At 39.6% G+C, this 24,231-nt stretch overlaps 1 protein-coding gene across 13 annotated transcripts in view; it reads left to right on the forward strand.

Moving 5' to 3' along the window:
- PUM1 (pumilio RNA binding family member 1) overlaps nt 1–24,231 on the forward strand; it is a 130,192-nt gene that overhangs the window by 3,346 nt on the left and 102,615 nt on the right. For 11 of the 13 annotated variants that reach the window (XM_029230794.1, XM_029230795.1, XM_029230790.1 and 8 more), the window contains exon 2: nt 1,675–2,048. In XM_029230794.1, the coding sequence (XP_029086627.1) occupies nt 1,686–2,048 (363 nt within the window). In that variant the 5' untranslated portion in view covers nt 1,675–1,685. Of the gene's footprint in view, nt 1–1,674; nt 2,049–24,231 lie in introns of those variants that run through there. The other 2 variants (XM_029230802.1, XM_029230803.1) reach the window with 2 other exon arrangements.

Here is a 24,231-nt window from a genome sequence, read left to right on the forward strand (position 1 = left end):
TTTTTTTTTTTTTTTTTTTTTTAAGCGGTACACGGGCCTCTCACTGTAGTGGCCTCTCCCGCTGCGGAGCACAGGCTCCGCACGCGCAGGCTCAGCGGCCATGGCTCATGGGCCCAGCTGCTCCGCGGCATGTGGGATCTTCCCGGACCCGGGGCACGAACCCGTGTCCCCCTGCATCGGCAGGCGGACTCTCAACCACTGCGCCACCAGGGAAGCCCACAGGCAGATTCTTAACCACTGCACCACCAGGGAAGTCCAGGATGTTTATTCTATACCGAGAAATAGTTTAATAGATTTCTTATAAATCTTTTGAGTCTGTTTTTGAAATGTCACTGTAGGGCTAAAGAGAGATAAGGCATTTGTAGCAGTGGACTTTTAGGTTGGTAGCCTTGAAATTAGACTCTAGTGGCTCTGGACAGGTATGTTCTAGTTGGTAACTGATTATTTTGAAGCTTTTTTTTTTTTTTTCTTAAGCACCCATACATAGGCTGTTCTATGTTTTCTACAAATGTAGTTTTTGATTTTAAGAAACATATTAGTAATGTTTCATAGTAACATTTTGGAGATTCTTTGTTGATCCTTCCAGAGAAGAATAGCAGACTCAAGTGAGAGAAATAGTATCTGTTTTGGTTTACTGGGGTGTGGTAGCAAGGGGGTTGGTAGAAGAACGAGGCTTGGGTGCATACAGATTTGGGTTTGAATCCCTCCTTCACAGCTCACTAGCTGAATGACCTCGGGCATATCACATAACTTTTCCTCCGTACCTCAGTGTTTTATCTGTTAAATAGGAATGATCAGAAAAAATGTTTGCAATATATTTGCCATACAATTATTATTGTATTGAAGCATTTCTTTTTTTACAGTGTTACTTTTTATGTAAGGTGAGTGTTTGAATTTGGTTTGGTCTCATCTCTGACTCTGTAAGAGTCAGAGTACTAATAGAATGATGATGTGATTACAATTATAATTGTAAGTTCTTGGCAAAAATGCATGTACAGCAGCTGAGAAGAAGTTTCAGGCTAGGAACATTCTGTTGCTGTTCTTAGTCAGAGGGCCTTATTTAAGCTTTTTTTCAGAGCATCCCATGAATACGTTGGACATTTTAAAGATCCTTTCGTTTTTGACACTCTTGAGTCATTGCTAATTATATATGGGGTTTGGTTGGTTTATTTATGTATGTATGTATTTATTTATTTATGGCTACGTTGGGTCTTTGTTGCTGCGTGCGGGCTTTCTCTAGTTGCTGCGAGTTGGGGCTACTCTTCGTTGCAGTGCGCGGACTTCTCATTGCGGTGGCTTCTCTTCTTGCCACACACGGGCTCTAGGCGCGTGGGCTTCAGTAGTTGTGGCTCTTGGGCTCTAGAGCACAGGCTCAGTAGTTGTGGCGCACAGGCTTAGTTGTTCCGTGGCTTGTGGGATCTTCCTGGCCCAGGGCTTGAACCTGTGTCCCCTGCATTGGCAGGTGGATTCTTAACCACTGCGCCACCAGGGAAGCCCAAAGTTTCAGTTTAGAAAATTATGTATGTGTTGCAAAATATTTAGCTGCTTGGTAGAAACTGGTTTTAGATGATATATTGCAAAAGCCAGGGGTCTCATGTTTTTATCTTGGTGCATATATCAAGTTATGTTTTAAAAAAGGCAAATTTTAAACATTTGTAACCTGTTTGTCCTTAGGTGTTGGTGGAATGAGCGTTGCATGTGTCTTGAAGAGAAAAGCAGTGCTTTGGCAGGACTCTTTCAGCCCCCACCTGAAACATCACCCTCAAGAACCAGCTAATCCCAACATGCCTGTTGTTTTGACATCTGGAACAGGGTCGCAAGCGCAGCCACAACCAGCTGCAAATCAGGCTCTTGCAGCTGGGACACACTCCAGCCCTGTCCCAGGATCCATAGGAGTTGCAGGCCGTTCCCAGGACGACGCTATGGTGGACTACTTCTTTCAGAGGCAGCATGGTGAGCAGCTTGGGGGAGGAGGAAGTGGTGGAGGCGGCTATAATAATAGCAAACATCGATGGCCTACTGGGGATAACATTCATGCAGAACATCAGGTAAAAAACGTTCACTATTTCAGCTTTGAAACTCTTTATAATCACTGTCCACTTAGGATATCTGCTTTCAGTGAATGTCTTTAAAAGCCTTAATTGCTAATGATTTCATTTGGTCTAAACTAAACAGTCACTTGTTTTAAAGCAGGGGTCCCCAACCCCTGGTCCGCAGACCGGTACCGGGCTGTGACCTGTTAGGAGCCGGGCTGCACAGCAGGAGGTGAACGGCGTGCGAGCTAGTGAAGCTGCATCTGCCGCTCCCCATCGCCCGCATTACCACCTGAACCATCCACCCCCTGCCCCGCCCCCGTCCGTGGAAAAATTGTCTTCCATAAAACTGGTCCCTGGTGCCAAAAAGGTTGGGGACCACTGTTTTAAAGGATGATTGTTGTAATGTTGTCACCGAGTCATTTTATCGTTCTGGCGCTAAAGAGCAAATGACCAATTCATTTAAAGAAAGACTTAAGCTTGTTCTAATGTGCACGTTGCATTTCTGAGTATACTTTTTTGCTCTTAACATATAATCTTTTAAGGTCTGTTTGAGCTCTTTATAGCCCGAATACATATTTTAGAGCTTTTCCTGTTGGGTGTTGGTGACTTCTGTTTTTAAGATGTTATGGTTGAAAGTAGTAGGAAGTTGATAAAAAATCAGCTGCTCAAGTGAACTGATATATCTCATGTTTTGTATAGAGAGGAGTGGTTGTAGCTTTTAGGTTTTAATCCTCTTTGTTCTCTTGTTCTAAGCACTTGTTTTATTTGGTTAATTTTAACATGCTTGCTTTTACTAATCCAAGACCAAAGCTGGAATCACAGCATATTTTACTGAGAAGAGAGTTTAGCTGTGTTTGCTGACTTCCTGATGGTGATGAAACGGTTAGAATGTTTTCATCCGGCTATTCTTTGGAATTGGGTATAGGTTGAATTTGCAAAGGTTTATTTTATGTTGCCGGTATCTGAGTACTGACCAGCAAAAAGAACTGACGTCTTTCATGAGGCCTCTAGTGCTTCTGTTCTTTAGAAACAAGTCAGTCACACGCACACTTGCAAATCTGTGCTCTCAGTTGTGCTTCCCCTTGACCCTTCCAAGACAGGCAGCCAGTGTACCACAGTTCTTTACCATAGTAGAAATGGGGAGGTGGAATTTGTCAACAGAAATTTACTGAGCATATTGATCATAGGTCTTTGGTTTATTGGAACAACCATCAGTGCTACTTCGTAAGCATCTACTATGTGTAGGTGAGCAGTACTAAGAAATGTGAGGTATAGGGGGCTTCTTCTTTGGTACTTAGGGCACTTTTTATCTTTCTTATGTGTCTGTTACTTAAGGTACTATATTTGTTTCCTATTTGCTTGGAGTCTTGGAGGTGGGGATCAAATTTTATTCATTTCGGTATCCCAGTTCCTAGAATTTGGCATGTGATAGAGCTTCAGAAGAAAGTTATTGAATGCATAAGCCCCTAATCCTGTGGCCTTAAAATAAAGCTGGGGGAAAAGGACATTGTCATAAAGAAAAGGGCCTTGGATGCCAGGCTAAGGTTTAATTCAGTAGGCAGCAGGAGTTTTTATTGTGTATGTATGGAGTGGCTTTTATCCAGTGGTGTTTTGGGAAGGTTGAGTTGACAATAAGAGATTGGAGTTGGTGAGGGCTGAGACTAATTGGATAACTACTGTAACAGCCCTGGTGTGAGCAGTGGAAAAGATGGGATGGGACCCAGAAATGCACAGAATTGGTGATTGAATTAGAAAGTTTTGGTCCCTGGGAAAATGAAGTAATAGAGTAAAAGGAATATAGAGGGGAATCTGGTTTGTGGACAAGGTAATTAAATTTGGTAGAATACATGTTGAATTTGAGATGTAGGCAGCTGTGTGTGTAGAGTGAGACCAAGGTGGAAGGTGTTTGGTTTGGATGGTATCTGTCTAGGGGGCAAAGGTGGAAGGCCTGTAACTTTTGCGTTATTTGGCTAAACATTGTTTAAAAATCATGAACGTTGGTTTTTAAAATCTTTATTATGATTTATAAAAGATCTGTAAAATGATAGATATTTTATAATTTATAGATAAATTTGTAAATTTAGAGATATTATAGATCTGTAAAATCTTGTGTTGGCTTTTCTAATGATGGGCTGATGGGTAAAAGCTGAAAGGAGAATCGAGGTGCTTGGCTTGTTCTTTGCTAGGTGGGCAAGTCAGACTCTGGGTCAGTCCTTAGCAGAGCTCTAAGATCTAAAATCTGGTTGTGCTGTGCTGTGCTGTGAAGGCTTACTCTGGGCTCTAGTGCTGAGCCACATCATACGGAATCACACCTGACTTTTTGACCAGTTTTATCCAGGTCAGTTAGCAAACCACAGTTGATGTTAAATGGCAAAACCTGTTCATACCAAGGGGGCCTAAACCAGTGACCCAACTTGGAATTGGCACTCATCATACACAGTTCTGTTGGTCTGGATATGTGGTATAATGAACATCCTTAGGGTAGGATTAGGGTAGTTGCTGTGTTGCAGTGTGGGCCACCCACAAATTACCTCTCCTGTAGTCATCAGAGTGTACTGTAACTTACTGGTTTTGGTGTTGAGCTTAACCTCCTGGACTGAACTATGCTAGGGCAGAGACTGTTGTGTTTTTCATGCCCCTTTCCCAGGAGGTGTGTGAAGTTTTTGTGTTGATTGAATGAGGGAAGACCACGAAGTTCTTCAGATTTGCACTCAGGTAAAGCAGTGAATCACAGCTCAGCTGTCCTGCTGGCAATAGGTAGTGGCCACTTGATGGCAATACTGTCCTGGCAATAGGTAGTGGCCACTTGCTCAAGCAGCAGTGGAGAGTGTAATATAATTGAAGAGTGGGGGGCATATCTGTCTGTGGAGAATCACTGTGCCGAGGGGTCTCAGTTGCAGCACGCGGGATCTGCGTTGTGCCGTGTTTAGTTGCAGCATGCGGGATCTTTAGTTGTGGCATGCATGGGGGATCTAGTTCCCTGACCAGGGATCGAACCCGGGCCCCCTGCATTGGGAGCCCAGAGTCTTACCCACTGAGCCACCAGGGAAGTCCTCTGTATTTGTCTTTTCTACCTTAAGAATATAAACATATTAAATATCACTTGTTTTAATACATAAAATTATTGTATTTGGTACAGTTAGAATCTTTAAAGTCCTCATTTTTGGGCCAGATTGAGGTCTTTGGAGGGGAGTGAGGGAAAGAAGTACCATGAATTTTTCTTTTCTTTTTTGGCCTGTAAAATTTACTCATAGTAAACAAGACAATGGATGTGGATCAAGATATTATGTATAAAACACTAGAGGGAATTCCCTGGCGGTACAGCGGTTAGGACTTGGCGCTTTCACTGCTAGGGCCCAGGTTCAGTCCCTGGTCAGGGCACTAAGATCCCACAAGCTGTGTGGCTCGGCCAAAAAAGAGAAAACAGGAAAACACGTCTCCCTAAGTAAATAATATTGTTTAAAAATGCTGCTTACAAAACTTACATATTTATTTTAACAGTAATTTTTATAACTTCAGATCTTTTCTAAAGGTTTCATCATGTGAAAGCCAGGGTCAGGTCTTTGACTTGTGATTATTTTATTCTCTCATTGTGAAATCTGTTTTCTCTGTAAACTGTTGTGAGATAGTGTGTGTGATGAAATAGGGAAAAATTTTAAGGTTGATCAGTTGAACTGTGGCCTCTGTACTAGATTTTAAGGGGCAGAGATAGGTTAAAAACTCTGCATTGGGAGAAAGGAAAGTTAGAGGACAACTCCAGAGTTTTCTTGCTTTTGTTAGTAGTCTTTTGGTGCTAGGTGTTATCAGTATCCACCATAGATTGACAGCTGGTGGGAGATATTCTAGATAGCCAGGCAGAATTCAGTGGATGAATTCTTTGACTCTATTATTTGCACACACACCCCCCCCTTTCTTTTTCCACTTGGTAACGTTGCCTTCTAGTCGTATCCTGACATGTCTATCCTTCTTAATCTCTGGTAGCTGTGAGTTAATCCTTACACTTTATAATTAATAAATACTATGTCAAACTGGGAGGGAACCCAAGTATTCGCATACTGAGAATCTCCTCATTCCCTGGAGATCTTTTTCTGTTGCCCCTGCTCTTTGACTCTGTTAGACCATTCGTCTCTTTTCTTTCTGGGTAGATTGCTTAGATTCCTCAGCATTTGGGTCAGTGGCATTTAGTTAACATGGTTTAAAGCTGAGTAATCAATGCTTTCATGTTTTTCAATGTTTTCTGTTTCACTTGTACTCTTGGAGCCTTTTTCATTATATTTGGAGTTCACAGAGACTTAAAACGTTACATACTTGCTCAAAAGGATCATCAGCAGGTGTTCTTTGACTATAACTTTAAGAATGATTTTCCAGTGTTAAGGATTAGATTCCAGTGTAAAAAAAAAAGTATTCATTCTCTAATGCTGTGTGATACTAGATTGTATGTGCCTCCGAGGTGGCACCTTGCAGCAGTTTATGATATATCTTTACTTTGTTTTGTTTCAAAAGGTTTTTGCTGTGGAATTAGGAAAAAAATTTATAGGATAGGTGGTAATGAGATGCAGTAATGGGAAAATAGGGGTATGTTAGGAAGATGAAAGGGTTAAATGTAGAATTTAGAAATACATACCAGAGTGGTGGGTTATAGAATCTGCTCTGGGTGTGGCCAAAGAAAAGAGGGAAATGGGATGAATCATGAGATTCTTAGTAAGAGAAAAACACAGTAGTTCTCAGGAAGAGGTGTGTTTCAGATTTCAGTTTGGATGTGGTTGAAAGTGCTTTGTAAATCATGAAGTGATATGATATTGTTTTTCATCACAACTCTCTGTACTTGCATACGAGACACATCTTTTGTGCATGTGTCCATTTTCTCTCGGACAACAGCGTTTGCTTAATATTTTCTACAGGCTGAGCCTGAGTACAGAATTACGCTTCTTGGTGTTGTGGAAAAACTTAAAAAAGAAATGTTCTAGCCCTTGCTTAGGATCTATTCACTCTTGGGAAATGACTTAACACTCATAGAGAAACACAGGACTGACAGTTAACACGATGCCAAGAGAGTACTAAGTACTGAGGATAGGGTAAGAGTTTTTGTTGTTGAGGAATTTCTTCCCTAATTTTTACATTCACTTTCTGTATCTTCTAGATGTAATAAAGAGCTGTAAATGGGAGTGTGGCTTCAGCTCAGTAGAATGCTCTGGCATTTTGCTCCCTGCTACGAATATTGTGAGAAGTGGTGGTCAGTGATTGGCAATAGGTTGGGTGAATTTAATATTTGGAAACTTGATTGAAGAACTCGGGCTGAAGGGTGTACATGGCATTGGTGGTAAAACCTGCAGTTGAAGAGGAGTGTTCGTCGTTTTTATCATGTAATATTTTTTGAGTATTGTTTTTAAATTGCGTGTTAATAGTTTCAGAAGATTTAGTATATGTGGATTTGTCTATTTATTGCCTTTAGTAAATGCTCTTTTATGTTTAAAATACCTTTCTTAGTGTTTTTATGAATCTCATTAGGAAAACTCTTAGGTTTGTGGAAATTGGGGGCCCTAAAGATTTTTTTTTAAAAGCATTTCCTGTTTAATTCTTTATTTTTATTTTATTTTATTCTTATTAATTAATTTATTTTTGGCTGCCTTTGGTCTTCGTTGCTGTGTGCAGGCTTTCTCTAGTTGCGGCGAACAGGGGCTACTCTTCGCCACGGTGCGCAGGCTTTTCATTGTGGTGGCTTTTCTTGTTGCAGAGCACGGGCCCTGGGCGCGCGGGCTTCAGTAGTTGTGGCACGTGGGCTCAAGAGCGCAGGGTCAGTAGTTGTGGCACACGGGCTTAGGTGCTCCATGGCACGTGGGATATTCCAGGACCAGGGCTAGAACCCGTGTCCCCTGCATTGGCAGGCGGATTCTTAACCACTGCGCTGCCAGGGAAGTCCCTAAAGATTTTTTATACCTGCTTTATTGATACATAATTCATCCACTTAAAGTGTACAATTCATTGGTTTTTAGTATATTCGCAGAGTCGTGCAGCCATCACCACAATCAGTTTTAGAACATTTTCATTATTCCTCGCAATCTGTACCAGTAGCAGTCACTCTCCAGCCTTAGGTAGCCACCAGTCTCCTTTCTGTGTCTATGCATTTGTCTCTTCTGGGCATTTCGTATAAATGGAATCATACAGTATGTGGTCCTTTGTGACTGGCTTCTTTCGCTTAACAGTGCTTTAAAGGTTCATCTGTCTTGTAGCATGGATCAGTACCTCATTCCTTTTTATTTCTGAATAATAGTCTGTTTTATAGATATACAGCACATTTTATTTATCCATTTATCAGTTGATGGACCTTTGGGTGGTTTCTACGTTTGGCTATTGTGAACAGTACTATTGTGAACATTCGTGTACAAGTTTTTGTCTTGACATGTACTTTCATTTCTTTGGGGTACGTAAAGATTTTTAAAGGTACATAAGTCTAATATACAGGCACAAAAATAATGGAGATTTCTTCACTGATGCCGGTGCTTTTTAGAAATAGAGTTTGGAGGTTACTTTATCTACAACTTTACACCATGGATTGGAATTTTTCCAAGTGACAAGTTTTACTGGGCCTAACGGCAACTTTCTTCTCTATCTATGAAGAATGTGTTTTCAGGTTAACAGCATAAATAAACTTGTTTACAACCCCGGGAAGAGGAATGCTTACATTATAAAGAACAGGTGTTTTCAGGGAGCTCTGTTCTTTAGATGTCATGAATATACAGTTAGTTGATCTGCTAATGACAAATAATTTTTCTCTATTAAAGAAAGTTTCCCCAAGGACTTTAACAAGGGAATGGTTCATTAACTTAATCCTAGTTATCATATGTGTTTAAAAGCACCGTATCTGCTGTTAAGTAAAAAATAATCTTTAATTTGCTAAGAATTTATTGATTCAGATTGTCCTTTTTTCCCCCCAATTGGCCAAATTAGGGAGCTACTGCTTATTTAGGTCAGAAGCCTAGTGAAATAAAAAACAATGAAATTAATATGTTGCTCTTTCTCCAGAGAAACTTACAGTTTCATGAAGGGAGGAAGGAATTATAAAGAAAGTTGTTTCAAAATGAGGATTTCAGTGAGTGTCTGTATTGAAATGACTGCTAAGATGGGGCTGTTGTGTGTTTGGGTGGCAGAAACAAATCAGGTGAGAATAATTTTATAGATACAGTTCCTTTATTTATTAACTTATTATCTAGAAAATAGGCTGTAAGCTCTGTGTATCCATTAAGAGTGATGTACGTGGAAAAAGGACTGTGGGGAAATATGGCAAAATATTACTTTTATTTATGTGGGAGGGGAGATTATAGGTAATTTGGTTTCTTGTACATTTTGAATTTTTACAAATTTCAAACCCTGAAATTTTTTTTTTTTTTTTTTGGCTGCGCTATGTGGCTTGCGGGATCTTAGTTAACTAGGGACTGAACTCGGGCCCACCGCAGTGAAAGTGCCTGGTGCTAACCACTGAACTGCGAGAGAACTTAAACCCAGAAATTTTTATATGTTAAAAAAAGAAAAAAGACAAATTTTATACCTTCTATTAAGAGTTTGGTTTACCATATTGAATGAAAGCGAATTGGTGAATTGATACATTTCCAGTGGAATTTTGGTGTTGGAAAAGATCTTAGGGGCTTCCTTGGTGCACACTGGTTAAGAATCTGCCTGCTGATAAAGGGGACACGGGTTCGAGCCCTGGTGCGGGATGATCCCACATGCTGCGGAGCAACTAAGCCCATGCGCCACAGCTACTGAGCCTGTGCTCTAGAGCCCACGAGCCACAACTACTTAGGCTGCGTGCCACAACTACTGAAGCCCGCATGCCTAGAGTCTGTGCTCTGCAGCAAGAGAAACCACCGCAATGAGAAGCCCGCAAACTGCAACAGAGTAGCCCCCGCTTCCCACAACTAGAGAAAGCCTGCGTGCAGAAATGAAGACCCAACACAGCCATAAATGAATGAATGAAAGAAAAAGATCTTAGAAATCATTTAACTCTTTTTCCAGTGCAGTGGTTTCCTTTACATTAATTATCTCTGTTTTAATTAAAAGAATATTAGTGAGTGTGTTGAACTGAGGTTGTTAGGATGGGTTGAGTGTATCTAATGAGATCTAGAGGTACTTTTTTTTTTTTTTTTGTGGTACGCGGGCCTCTCACTGTTGTGGCCTCTCCCGTTGCGGGGCACAGGCTCCGGACGCACAGGCCCAGCGGCCATGGCTCATGGGCCCAGCCGCTCCGCGGCATGTGGGATCTTCCCGGACTGGGACACGAACCCGCGTCCCCTGCATCGGCAGGCGGACTCTCAACCACTGCGCCACCAGGGAAGCCCCTAGAGGTACTTTTATTTTAGTATTGAGTACGTTTCTGTATCTATAAGTTTTATGGACATGTACTCCGTAAGCTGTGTGGCAGAACTGATCCAGTCTTTTTATATATGATTTGAACCACCAGTAACTCTGTGTTGTTTTTTGTTATTTCCATTTTATGGATGGGGAAATGCGGGGTCAGAAAAATGAGATGCCGTGTTTTAAGGTGATCAGCGCATGCTCTTTCCACAAGACCAATCTGTTTGGAGACCTTACTGTTCTTCATCATGGAGTAGTCAGCTTATCCATAACACACACACATTGGCCTCTTTTACACATTTTCACACATTTTAAACTGCACTTGTTGCTCATATATTTATAATTTAGGGACACCAGTAAAAGTTTAGTTTGCACATCTAATTATAGGAGCCCAGTACTTGATGCATAATAGATGCTCAATAAGTGGCATGTTCAAACAGATGACCTTCAAAACTGAATTCGTTAGTTTCATTCCCTATATCCTATTTCTGTGTGTGGCATCTCCATTGCAGGCAACCCAGGAATCTTAGATTCCTGCCTCCTGCCTCAAACAGTTCCAAGGTTATATCTGTATTGCCTTATTTGATAGGCTCATATTTCTTGCTTGGACATTTACAGTAGTCTTCTGACTGTTCTTTTGCACCCTCCCTCTTTTCTTCCTTCTGGCTATTTTCTGTGTTGCTGCCAAATTGTTATTTCTGAAGACACGAATCTGCTTATGTCTCATCCTTGCCTAAATTTTGCTTTTGGCTTTTCGGTTGCTTTTAGGATAATTAACTTTCAATCTCCTCAGCATAGCGTAGTGTACACACTTCGTGTTCTGAGATAGCTTACCTCTCCAGTCTTTACTGGCACTCCACTTCAGCTTTATTGAAGTATCCTAATTTTCTGAACACACATGCTATTTTTTATAGTTTGTGCAATTCCTCAATGTAGTTGTGCTATTTTCATTTATGTAGTTTTCTCTTCTTGGAATCTCCTTCCTTCCTCATCCACTTAGCTACTTTCCTCATCTTCAACTAAAGTATCTTTATCTCTGATAAACCTTCCCCTTTACTTACCTCTTTTCTTATAGGTTGGGTGTCCTCTTTTGGTGCTACCATCATTTGGTACACATCTTTATTGAAGCATTTGGCTCCCAGTATTGGAGTTAAATATTTACTTTTTCCTTCACCATTGGGTGCTAGTAATCTGTTTCAAAACAGATTCTTGGGCTTAAGTCCAGACCTACTGAATCAAAATATCCAGTGATGAGATGGAGTTTATGTATGTTTTAAAAACAACTCCCGGGTTATCTTCATGTCCACCTCGGTTAAGAACTGCTGTGATGGTTCTTCTTATAGAATCTTTCAGCCTTACATCTCTAGCCCCTGGCAAATAGTATGTACGTATAAATGATGAATGAATATCTTATGTCATCAGGGCTTGCTGAAGAGACTTACTGAGTAGAGTATTTTATTTTGAAGAGTCATTTTGAATTGTTAAGGTGTAAGATGTAACAGAATGTAGGGTCTTGGGCCTGAAGATAAGGAGCCAGTAAGCATTTATTGGAGAGTTGTATTAAGGAACTTTTAAAGTAATTCCTATCAACTCTGCTTTTATGCTTTTTTTGGTGGGGGGTGGGTATAGGGAGAGGAGAGTTCTTGAAACCTTATCAGAGTTAGGCAAACAGAAGCAGCTGTAGGAACAAGGTTTACTTTCCTTAGTTTGTAAAACACTGAAACTTTGTTCATAGTCACATCATGTATTGGGAAACTGCCATATTGTTGCAACCTAATACATTTTCAAAGTTCGTTCCTTTTCTCAGAAGGGAATATTATCTACTAGGGTAGTTCAGGAAGGATAGTATCCTAATGAAGATAGAATGAAGGTTGTTATTTACCCCTGTATTGTCAATGGTTAACTGCTCTTAAGAATAGTGACTCATTTTTCCTGTTTGAAGCTTTTTAACAGTTGCTGTCTGGGTTTAAGGTTTCCGTTGGGACATAGTATAAAGTACAGTGTGAATATTAAATTGCAAAATTTTTGTTCTATATTTTGGTTATGGATTTTGTTCTAAAGTAAAGCAGCTTTATTGAGATATCATTCACACACCATACAGTTCACCCATTTAAAATGTACTGATCAGTGGGTTTCAGTATATTCAGTGTTGTGCAGTCATCACCACAATCAAAGGGAACGTTTTTTCATCACCCCAAAAGAAAACCTGTACCCATTACTAGTCACTTTCCACTTCTGTCATTACCCCCCCATCCCTGGGCAATCAATAATCTACTTAAAAAAATATATTTATTTATTTATTGGCTGTGCTCTGGGTCTTCGTTGTGCTGCGCGGTTCTTCTTTGTGTGGTGCGTGGGCTTAGTTGCCCCGCGGCATGTGGGATCTTAGTTCCCTGACCAGGGATCGAGCCTGAGTCCCCTGCATTGGAAGGTGGATTGTTAACCACTGGACCACCAGGGAAGTCCCCAATAATCTACTTTCTGTCTAAAATGTAAACTGTTTGATAGTACATGATTGTTCTAAAAAATGTCAATAATTTGTTTTTTAGAGTTAACTACTTTTAACAGTTTGGTTCATTTTCTTCCAGACTTTTTCTGTGCATATATAAACAGATATATGAATGCATTGTAGTTTTAAACTAAATGGGATCATTCGCTCTCTCTCTAAATATATTACATGCAAACATAGCCCAGGCACACACACGCTGCATGGTAGTCTTTTCCTCCTTCATACATTGTGGTCATCCTTTTTTTTTTTTTTTTTTTTTTTGTGGTCATCCTTTTAGGTCAGTAAATACGTCTATATATATTTTTTTAAGGGCCATAGTATATGGAAGTACAGTAATTTAACTGATTTATCCCAGTTTGATGGACTTTTAGGTTGTTTTCAGCTTTTGACATTCTAAACAATGCTGTAGTAAACAATACTGCAGTTATATTTTTGTATTAGAATATATTTGGAGAAGTGAAAGTGACAGATCAAACAAAAGAGTGTGTTTAAAATTTTGATACATAGTTCCACATTGTTTTCCAGATAGATTGTAGCAATTTAAAGTTCCACCAACACCTTATGTGTATTCTTTTTTTTTTTTTTGTGATACATGGGCCTCTCACTGTTGTGGCCTCTCCCCTTGCGGAGCACAGGCTCCGGACACGGAGGCTCAGTGGCCATGGCTCACAGAACCAGCCGCTCCGCGGCATGTGGGATCCTCCCTGACCGGGGCACGAACCCGTGTCCCCTGCATTGGCAGGCGGACTCTCAACAACTGCGCCACCAGGGAAGCCCAAAATGCACCCATTTTAAATGAATAATTTGTTAAGTTTTGAAATATCAAAGTATTCACCTGTGAAACCATCACTACAATCAAGATAGTGACAGTTCCCATCTTCTGCAAGTTTTGTTGGCCCTTTGTAATTCCTCCCAGCAGCAACCACTGATCTGCTTTTTGCCTAGGTCTGGGCTTTTATTTGTTGTATTTTAATGGTATTTGGAATGATATTAAAGCAATTTTTGTTATTTCTAGAATCACAGGCATGCCCCATCCCCCAGGGTTTTGACTTGCAGTTCCATTTGCTTGAGTGCTCCTGTCTCAGATGTCTATGAAAGTTGCTCCTTTACCTCCTTCCAGTCCTTTGCTTAAATGTTACCTTCTCAGTGAGGCTTTCTGTGAACATTATTTTAATTGCAACTCTGTCTCCCTTCCCTGATTTAATTTTCTTAATAGCCTTCATTTGCCATTTTGTAATTTGCTGTCCCTACTTTCCAAACTGTTTACGGTGAGGATTTATTGTTTTTAGAGTTCAAAATTTCCTAAAAGCCATTATTTTTAATGTGGGAAATAAAAACATGTTTTGATTTTTTTAAAATCCAATTTCAGACATTATTCTACAGCACCCACAGTCTCCAAGTTAAAACCTAATAAATTTGTTATACTTGAAGTCCCTCTCAACCCCAAGAGGGAAAACTTCCATGGTTCATGATCTCACAGTAATACAAACAGGGTAAGAAACTAAAGATAGTAGCTGTTCTCAAAAAAGAGCAAATGAAGGTTTACTATTTGCATAACATTAGGTGGAATTCTGTAAAGAATTAAACAAACCACACAAAATACATACCAGTGTATATAATATTAAAAGTTTATTAAGCTCTGTCTCCTCCCTTGTATTCTGTCTCTTGGTTAAGAATCACTGATGTCTTGATTAGTACATCTTTAGCTTTTTTTTTTTAAATTCAGAAGAGATAGAATTCTATTAAAATATTTTCTCCCACAGATATAGTTTTGGATTTATGTATTATGTTCTCTCTTAGGCTCATGAAGTCCAGAATGAGCTATTTGATGTGTTTGGTAGCTGCCCTCTTTAATTATGTTGCAGTGATTTATCTGGATAGACTTACTCATTGAGAATTCCTATTCCCTTACATACTACAAACAATAGAATGTTGAAACAAAGGAGGAGTGAGGGTTAGCTTCAAGGCTGCTGAATGGAGGAAGACATTTACTAGGTTCCCTGGCAGAAGACCTTTTAGATAAGGGAGCTCCTATCTCCTATGCCAACTGTTTACATTGTAACTGTAATAATGAACTGTTCAAACTTGAGAAATGTTAGATTAATAATATAGATCACCTTTGTTACCACACTAGAGTTTATTTCGGTTACATCTAGAAATATATCAACTACTTTTGCAGGTATGTTAAAACAAGAGTCATTTCTATTGGTGATGAATGTAATTTTGTTTCTTAATATTGTAAGTGAACTAAGGACTCTTTCCATGGCCTAATTCCATTCTCTGTATCCTAATAAACAGTGATTTAAAAATCAAATACAATGTTTTTTTCCCTCCATTAAAAGTAATGACTTGTAGGTATTTTTGAATTCTAAAAATCAGTAAATGCTCATTGTAAACATTTCAGAAAGTATAGATAATTATAAAATTATAAAAATAAAAACACCCTAGAAACAAACGAAAACCCAACCAACCCCCAACTATAATTCAACCTTCAGAATCTGTTAGTTTACCTTTTGTAACATGTCCATCTAGTGTTTTTATTCAAAACTTAAAAAAATGTAAATCATCGCATCTCTAATAACAAGGATAATAATTTCTTGAGCTGTGCTTTTTTAAAAGTTTGATGGGAAGTATGAGTTTTTATTAATCATTTCTCTGTTTTGGTTAACCATTAACGAGAGGTTAGAACTAAATTTATGGCTCATTTATAATAAGTATATAGGACTTAATTGCATACAGTTTATAAAGTAGGCTCTTTTCATTTTCCCTTTGCCTTAATTTTCTCACTAGTGGAAGTTATATGATTTTCTAAGTCACTCGAAATATTTTGTGAAACAGTTGAGATAAAATAAAAACATTTCTGTGATTATAGTTTTCTGTCTTTTTTTTGGGGGGGTCTAACATATCAAAATTTTTTTTATGATAGATTATTTCCATAGATAATTTTAAGGTTATACCACATTCTACTCTGTGTAGTGACCTCATTCTTTTCTGTAATAATGTCTTAATATTGATCATTTAGGTTTCTGATTTTTACTAATGTTGGTAGTGTTGTAATGAACATTTTTGTTTATCAATACTTGTAGTTTAGATTATTTTCTTCACCTCTGTTCTTAGAATGGGAATAATACTGTTAGTCTTTATAATGCTATATTCTACCTCTTGTGTAATTATTTTTTCCCTCATTTTTAAGATATAATTTTGCATACAGTGAAATTCACTAATAGTTTAGCATACACTTCTGTAGATTTTGACAAATGCGTATATTCTTGTAATCACCACAGTCGAGTTATACTTTTTTTTTTTAACAAACGTTTATTCTTAAATGTACAATGGGTTCCAAGACAACACTTGATTCTAGCTGTAGGTGGCAGAGATGTGATGGCAGGGAATCCAGATGTTTAATTCAGATGTTTAAACAGGAATGGAATTAAGGATCATCATTGCCTCAGGCACAAGGAACATTACTTTTTGCCAGACTTCTTAATTCCACCTGTGGCCTGGAGGCCTTTCCCGTGGCCTTCGCTTGCTCCTCTTTCTGTTTCTGCTTGAATGCCTTATCTTTCTTGTCCATCTCCTTGGCTTGCTTCTTGGGCTGCTTCAGGGGCTGCTTCTTGCCACCTTTGCGGCCCGACATGGCACCTGCTGCCCCTTCCCCAGACCCTGCCACCGGATGCCGAGATACAAAAGTTTTCACGCTTCCCCAGATTCTCTGGAGCCCCTTCATAGTCAGCTCTTACCTCCATTCCCAGCAACTGGTAACCACTAATCCGTTTTTTGTCCCTATAGTTTTGCCTTTTCCAAAATGTCATATATGTACTGTAAGTGTATGTAGCTTTTGAATCTGGTTTCTTTCACTTAGCATACTACATTTGAGAATCCATGTTATATATAACAATAAATGGATCCTTTTAATTAATAGTATCCCATTAAATAGTTGTATGACAGTTTATCCATTTTTGTGTGCTTAATTTTAATTCTCTTGGTTGGCTGGAGTGCTTGATACAGTCATTGCTTGAAAGGTGACGTGTGGGTGGCGTATTTTATTACTTCTTTTGTATATTGTGTTCTTATAGCCTTTATACATGAAAGACAATTGTGTCAGGACATAAAAATCTTCGGGCCATTGATGGTAGATCTCATTTTATTGTCTTTGGCGGGTAGTGTTTTAGAGAACCAAGGGTAAGTTCTATTTTTTTTTTTGAATTCTCCAAATTTAGGGTAGTTTGGTCAGGATGTGATTTTTGTGTGCTATGTGGGTGAGAGCTGCATAGTTTTGTAGCTTGAGAAAGGTTCCTTTGGTTATATATTTGATTATTTTAGTTTTCGTGCTTGGGAACCATCATTTTAAGTCATGTCTTCATTGTTTCTTCATAGCAGTCATCTTTCTTTAAATTAAAATTTTGATTTAGTTATTTGTTGATTCCTGCAGTTTTAAGAAATAATACAGAGAGATCCTTTGTATACATTCCTCTATTTCCCCATTTTACAGTATAACCTTTGCAGGTAACATTGTGTAGTATAGCATCACAGCTAGGTTATTGACGTTAAAATCCATCCAGTCCTATTCACATCTCTCCAGTTTTACTTGTACTCATTTGTGTGTGTGTGTGTGTGTGTGTGTACGAAGTTCAATATAATTTTATCATCTGTATAGCTTCATATACTTACCACCACAAAATACTGAATAGTTCCAAAACAACAAGGGACCCTTGAGTAGCCCTTTTTACACACCCCCTTTCCCTTTGCAGGGGTTGGGGGGCCTCCCCCCAACCACTAATCTATTCTCCATTTCTACCATTTTGTCATTTCAAAGAAGTCATATAAATGGAGTCATACCATACATATAGCCTTTGGTGGGGACTGGCCTTTTTCGCTATGCATACTTTGCTGGAGTCTTATCCCAGTTGTTGCCTGTGGTAGAGGCCATTCCTTTTTATTGCTGCATAGTGTGCATGCTGCAGATGCACCATAGTTTGTTTAACCTGTTGAAGGACATCTGGGCTGATTCCAGTTTTTAGTTATTATAAATGAAGCTGCTGTGAACATTCATGTGCAGGTTTTTGTGTGAACATCAGATAAAAGCCGAGGAGTCCAATTGCTAGGTAGTAATCGTAGTTGCATGTCTAGTTTATAAAGAAACGGCCGAGTTGTTTTCTGGACCAGTAATGTTTGAATAATACAATTTTTCTGTGCGCTCAACGGCATTTGGTGGTATTACTGTTTTTTATTTTAGCCATTCTGGTACATACATAATGATATCTCATTGTGGTTTTAATCTGTATTTCCCTGATGGCTAATGGTGTTCAACTTCTTCTAATATGTGAGCAGCTATCTTTATTTTTTAATATGGTTTTTAATTCTTGTCTTAGTTTTATTGGGTTGGCCAAAAAGTGCCTTCGGCTTTTAAGTAGAAATGAAAGACACGTTTTTCATTTTCACCAAGAACTTTGTTGAACAACGTATTCACCCTTTTGTTCCACTACCTTCTGCCATTTTTCAGGCAACTTCATAATTCCATCTTCCCACAACTTTTTATCTTTTTGAGCAAAGAACTGTTCCAGATGCTCCATTAAGAGGATTTTGTAAAGACCTAAATAAATGGAAATCCAGAGGTGAAATGTCTGGTGAACACAGCGGATGAATCAGAACTTCCCAGCCAAGCTGTAACAGTTTTTGCCTGGTCATCAAAGAAACATGCGGTCTTGTGTTATCCTGATGGAAGATTATGCGTTTTCTGTTGACTAATTCTGGATGCTTTTCATCGAGTGCTGCTTTCAGTTGGTCTAATTGGGAGCAGTACTTGTTGGAATTAATCGTTTGGTTTTCTGGAAGGAGCTCATAATAGAGGACTCGCTTCCAATCCCACCATATGCACAACATCACTGTCTTTGGATGAAGACCGGCCTTTGGTGTGGTTGGTGGTGGTTTATTTTGCTTGCCCTGTGATCTCTTCCGTTCCGCATTATTGTACAGTATCCACGTTTCATTGCCCGTCACAATTTGTTTTAAAAACAGAACGTTTTCGTTACGTTTCAGTAGAGAATTGCGTGCGGAAATATGGTCAAGAAGGTTTCTTTGGCTTAACTTATGTGGAACCCAAAGATCAAAGCGATTCACATAACCAAGGTAGTGCAAATAATTTTCAGCGCTTGATTTGGGTATCTTGAGTATGTCGGCTATTTCCTGAGTGGTATAATTGTTGATTGTTCTCAGTTAATGTTTCGATTTGATCACTATCAACTTCAGCTGGTCTACCCGACTGTGGAGCATCGTCCAGCAAGAAATCTCCAGCACAAAACTTTGCAAACCACTTTTTAAAAATTAATTAAGTTTTGGCTGCGTTGGGTCTTCGTTGCTGCGTGCAGGCTTTCTCTAGTTGTGGTGAGTGGGGGTTACTCTTAGTTAAGGTGCACGGGCTTCTCATTGCGGTGGCTTCTCTTGTTGCAGAGCACGGGCTCTAGGCGCATGGGTTTCAGTAGTTGTGGCCCGCGGGCGCAGTAGTTGTGGCTCGCGGGCTCTAGAGTGCAGGCTCAGTAGTTGTGGCACCTGGGCTTAGTTGCTCCGCGGCATGTGGCATCTTCCCGAACCAGGGCTTGAACCCGTGTTCCCTGCATTGGCAGGTGGATTCTTAACCACTGCACCACCAGGGAAGCCCCTCAAACCACTTTAAAAAAAAAATTATTTGGCTGTTTTGGGTCTTAGTTGCAGCATGCAGGATCTTTGTTGAAGCATGTGGGATCTTTCATTGAGGTGCGTGTGGGCTCCAGAGCGCACGGGCTCGGTAGTTGTGGCTTACGGCCTCAGTAGTTGTGGTTCTCGGGCTTAGTTGCCTCGTGGCACGTGGGATCTTAGTTCCCTGACCAGGGATTGAACCCGAGTCCCCTGCATTGGAAGGCGGATTCTTAACCACTGGACCACCAGGGAAATCCCGCAAACCACTTTTGACACTTTCGATCAGTCACAGCACTTGCTCCATACACTGCATGATCTTCTTTTGCGTTTCAGTTGCGTTTTTACCTTTCTTGAAATAACAAAGCATAGTATGCTGAAAATGTTGCTTTTTTCTTCCATCTTCAGTATGAAAATGGCTACACAAAAATTCACCAATTTTGATAAGTCTTTTTTTTTTTTTTCTTTTTTGCGGTACGCGGGCCTCTCACTGTTGTGGCCTCTCCCTGTTGTGGCCTCTCCCGTTGCGGAGCACAGGCTCCAGACCTGCAGGCTCATCGGCCATGGCTCACGGGCCCAGCCGCTCCGCAGCATGTGGGATCTTCCCGAGCCGGGGCACGGACCCTTGTCCCCTGTATCGGCAGGCGGACTCTCAACCACTGCACCACCAGGGAAGCCTGATAAGTCTTTTTTTAAATGCACGCTGATATGACAGCTGTCACATGCAATCTAAAAATTGTTTCGAATGAAGTTAAAGACAGCTAAGTGCTACTAGAGCCATCTTACAGAAAAACCGAATGAACCTTTTGGCCAACCCAATATGTGATCTTAATTATTAATAAAAGTACTAAATTCTGTTTGATATGTTTCCCTATGTTCCCTTTATCCAATAACATTTGTGGAAGCTCCATTTATAAGTTTGATAAGAGATCTTTGCTTAGTTTTTGGATCAGCGTTAACTTAGCACACATTAACTTGTAAACATTTTAGGAATGGCTTATTTTTAAACCAGGTGTGGCAAACTATGGCCTCCCTGCCAAATCTAGCTTGCTGCCTGTTTATGTATGGCTCTTGAGCTAAGAATGGTTTTTACATTTTTAAATGTGTAGTTGAAAATAAAAACAAAGAATACCTGACAAAGACGCTTTGCGGGCTACCCACAACTACTGAGCCCAAACACCCTGGGGCCTGCGCACCACAACTAGAGAAGAGAAAACATGCGCACCACAATTAGAGAAAACACGCACTCCACAATTAGAGAGAAGCCTGCGCACCACAACGGACCACCAGGGAAGTCCCAGCCTGTATTATTTGTTATTTGACATGTTACAGAAAGTGTTTGCCATCTCCTATTTTTATTTATTAAAAAAAGATTTATTTTATTTTTATTTTTAAAATTTTATTTATTTTTATTTATTATTTTTGGCTGTGTTTGGTCTTCGTTGCTGCACGCAGGCTTTCTCTAGTTGCGGGGAATGGGGGCTACTCTTAGTTGCGGTGCGCGGGCTTCTCTTGTTGCTGAGCACGGGCTCTAGGGCATGGGCTTCAGTAGATGCAGCGCATGGGCTCAGTAGTTGTGGCTGGTGGGCTCTAGAGCGCAGGCTCAGTAGTTGAGGTGCACGGGCTTAGTTGCTCTGCGGCATGTGGGATCTTCCCAGAGCAGGGCTCGAACCCGTGTCCCCTGCATTGGCAGGCATTCTTAGCCACTGCGCCACCAGGGAAGCCTCTCCTATTTTTAAATAACAGCTTTATTAAGATACTATTCACATACCATAAAGTTCACCCTTAAGTTTACAATTTGGTGGTTTTTTAGTGTTTTTATAGTGCTATGCAACCATCATGCTTTCTAACACTAGAACATTTTTAGTACTCCCAAAAGAAACCCTGTACTCATTAGTAGTCATTGTCAATTTCCCCCTTTCCTAAGTCCCTGGCAAACAAAAACCTATTCTTGTCTCTCTACATTTGTTTGTTTTGGATATTTCATATAAATGGAATCATATAATATGTGGCCTTTTGTGTCTGGCTTCTTTCACTTAGCATGTTTTTAAGGTTCATGCACATTGTAGCATGTATCAGTACTTCGTATGGCAGCTTGCAGGATCTTAGTTCCCCAGCCAGGGATTAAACTGGTTAAGAATCTTCCTTCCAATACAGGGGACGCGAGTTCGATTCCTGGTGGGGGAACTAAGATCCCACATGCCACAGGGCAGCTAAGCCTGCGAGCCACAACTGCTAAGCCCAAACACCCTGCGGCCTGCGCACCACAACTAGAGAAGAGAAAACACGCACTCCACAATTAGAGAGAAGCCTGTGCACCACAATGAAGAGCCCATGCGCCGCAACAAAAAAATCCCACATATCTCAACGAAGATCCCGCATGCCACAACTAAGACCCGATGCAGCCAAATAAATAAGTAAATAAAAAAATAAATAAAGTAAAATAAAAATTTATTTTTGAAAAAGTGGTTTGAAAAAGTTTAAATACAGCAGGAATTATTAAATACAGCATATATTCATTTACAGAATTTTATGTAGCTACTTAAAACATTTTTTAAAGTCTTAGAGAACACGTTTATGTGTAAGGATTCTATAATAGGCCACAAATCTACATACATAAAATGATATGTGTATATTTCCATATAGAGACATACACAAAATAAGACTGGAAGGTAATATACTCAAATGTTAACCTAAAACTTCATCAGTAGTTTCTACGTTTTCTATAATGTCAATGAAAAAAATCAGAAAGAAGCTTCTGAAAATAAATTTAACATTTATGAAGTCTTTAATATATTATTACCTTTCAAACCAATAATCCTCTTCTAGAAACATCTTAACTAAAATAAAGAATAAGCTTGGGCTTCCCTGGTGGCGCAGTGGTTGAGAGTCCGCCTGCCGATGCAGGGGACGCGGGTTCGTGCCCCGGTCCGGGAAGATCCCACATGCCGCGGAGCGGCTAGGCCTGTGAGCCATGACCGCTGAGCCTGCACGTCCAGAGCCTGTGCTCTGCAACGGGAGAGGCCACAACAGTGAGAGGCCCACATACCGCAAAAAAAAAAAAAGAATAAGCTTTATAAGCAAAGGTGCTTATTGTGCACTTTAAAAAAATATTTTGCTATTTTTTTCTTATTTTTTAATTTTTTTGGCCATGTGGCATGTGGGATCTTAGTTCCCCAACCAGAGTTCAAACCTGCGCCCCCTGCATTGGAAGCGCAGCATCTTAACTACTGGACCACCAGGGAAGTCCCTCAAACCACTTTTCACATCACAGTGCCATGATGAAGATATTCGATAACAAATCTTTGCCCATATTTCTGGTTATTTGCTTAGGCTAAATTCCTAGAAGTAGAATTACTGGGTCAAAAGACATGAACGTTTATAAAACTTGATGCATATTGTCAAATTTCTTTCTTGAAAAGCTCGAAAAAGCATGACAATGTGTTCTTTTAAGCAAGGTAAGAATCATTTTAAAGAAGCTGGCTGTGGAAGTCATGTTTCTGCTATTTTGTCACTCCGAAGATTGAGGGTAATTTCTCACGTTACACATATTTGTATGTAATGGCCTGTCATGTTTTTAATACTGTGGGGTTTACTTTTAGGGAGATAAGACAAACTGCCATGGCACTATTGCTAAAGTGCAGTTTTGCTACTTAGTAGATGTTATTTCAGTAGTTGAGAAGGCATTAAGACACCTGTATCATGGTCTTTGAACTTCATCGTAAATTTCTCCACTCCTAGTCTGTCGAAAAGGGAGAACGGATTAACTAGAGAAGCAGTCTTTATATAAGTAGTCGCCCTCTCACCCCCGAATCAATCCGCAGAGACTACCACTGTAGGCATGCCTTGTAGTTGATAGTTCTTCCACTTACTTTTCACAATTGTTGTTTTCACTGGTAGTCTAAGTTGTACATCTATTAAAAAATATTCACTGTCTTACAATTTGTAGAAAATTTATATCAATGGCTGTGGAGGCCCATAATTTGTTTTCTTTCACAGACTGTTCTTATGGTAAAAATTCTTACAAGCCTTTTATGCCTACTATTACATGTCCATTAGTGAGCACAGGGATGACAAAGTGAATCTCAAAAAATTTAATATTAGTAAAAGTTTGGAAAAGCGAATTCTGTGTCTTTTTTTGTGGACAAATATTTGTTATTTTCACATTATTTACATAGATTCTTACACTGTGCTGGTAAGATTCCAATGATGGCAAATACATTAAATTTAGTTTCATTGTTTGAAAAGAGCCTGATACACATTTGCCACAACTCGATTTAAGAACTTCTGGTGAACATTCTTGATTTAGTTTTTTTGCTTTTTCCATATGTCATCTTTTGAGATTGGTATTTCAGAATGAAACTTTTACTGCTAATGAAGACCCTTGATGTATCCTCTATTTGCAAATAACCATTTTTTGTTGTAAGTGTGATCTATAATAGTTGTGTAGGAGTCTCTTTCATGCTTTTGGAATTTGTTCTTTTGGAAGTCAGGAGTATACCATTCAGACAGATTGCTACAGGTAGTAGTTTCCAGACAAGTGGAGATAAGATTTATCATTATCTTAAGTTTTACACTTATTAGGTTCTTCCATATCAATTAGACAGTTTCTCTCTCCAGTTAAAATGGCCTTGCTCTCCTTACTGATTTCAGCTTGATCAT

This window comes from Monodon monoceros, unplaced genomic scaffold (assembly GCF_005190385.1).
Source record: "Monodon monoceros isolate NGI ecotype Baffin Bay Population unplaced genomic scaffold, NGI_Narwhal_1 Super_Scaffold_18, whole genome shotgun sequence".
NCBI classification, from domain to species: Eukaryota; Metazoa; Chordata; class Mammalia; order Artiodactyla; family Monodontidae; genus Monodon; species Monodon monoceros.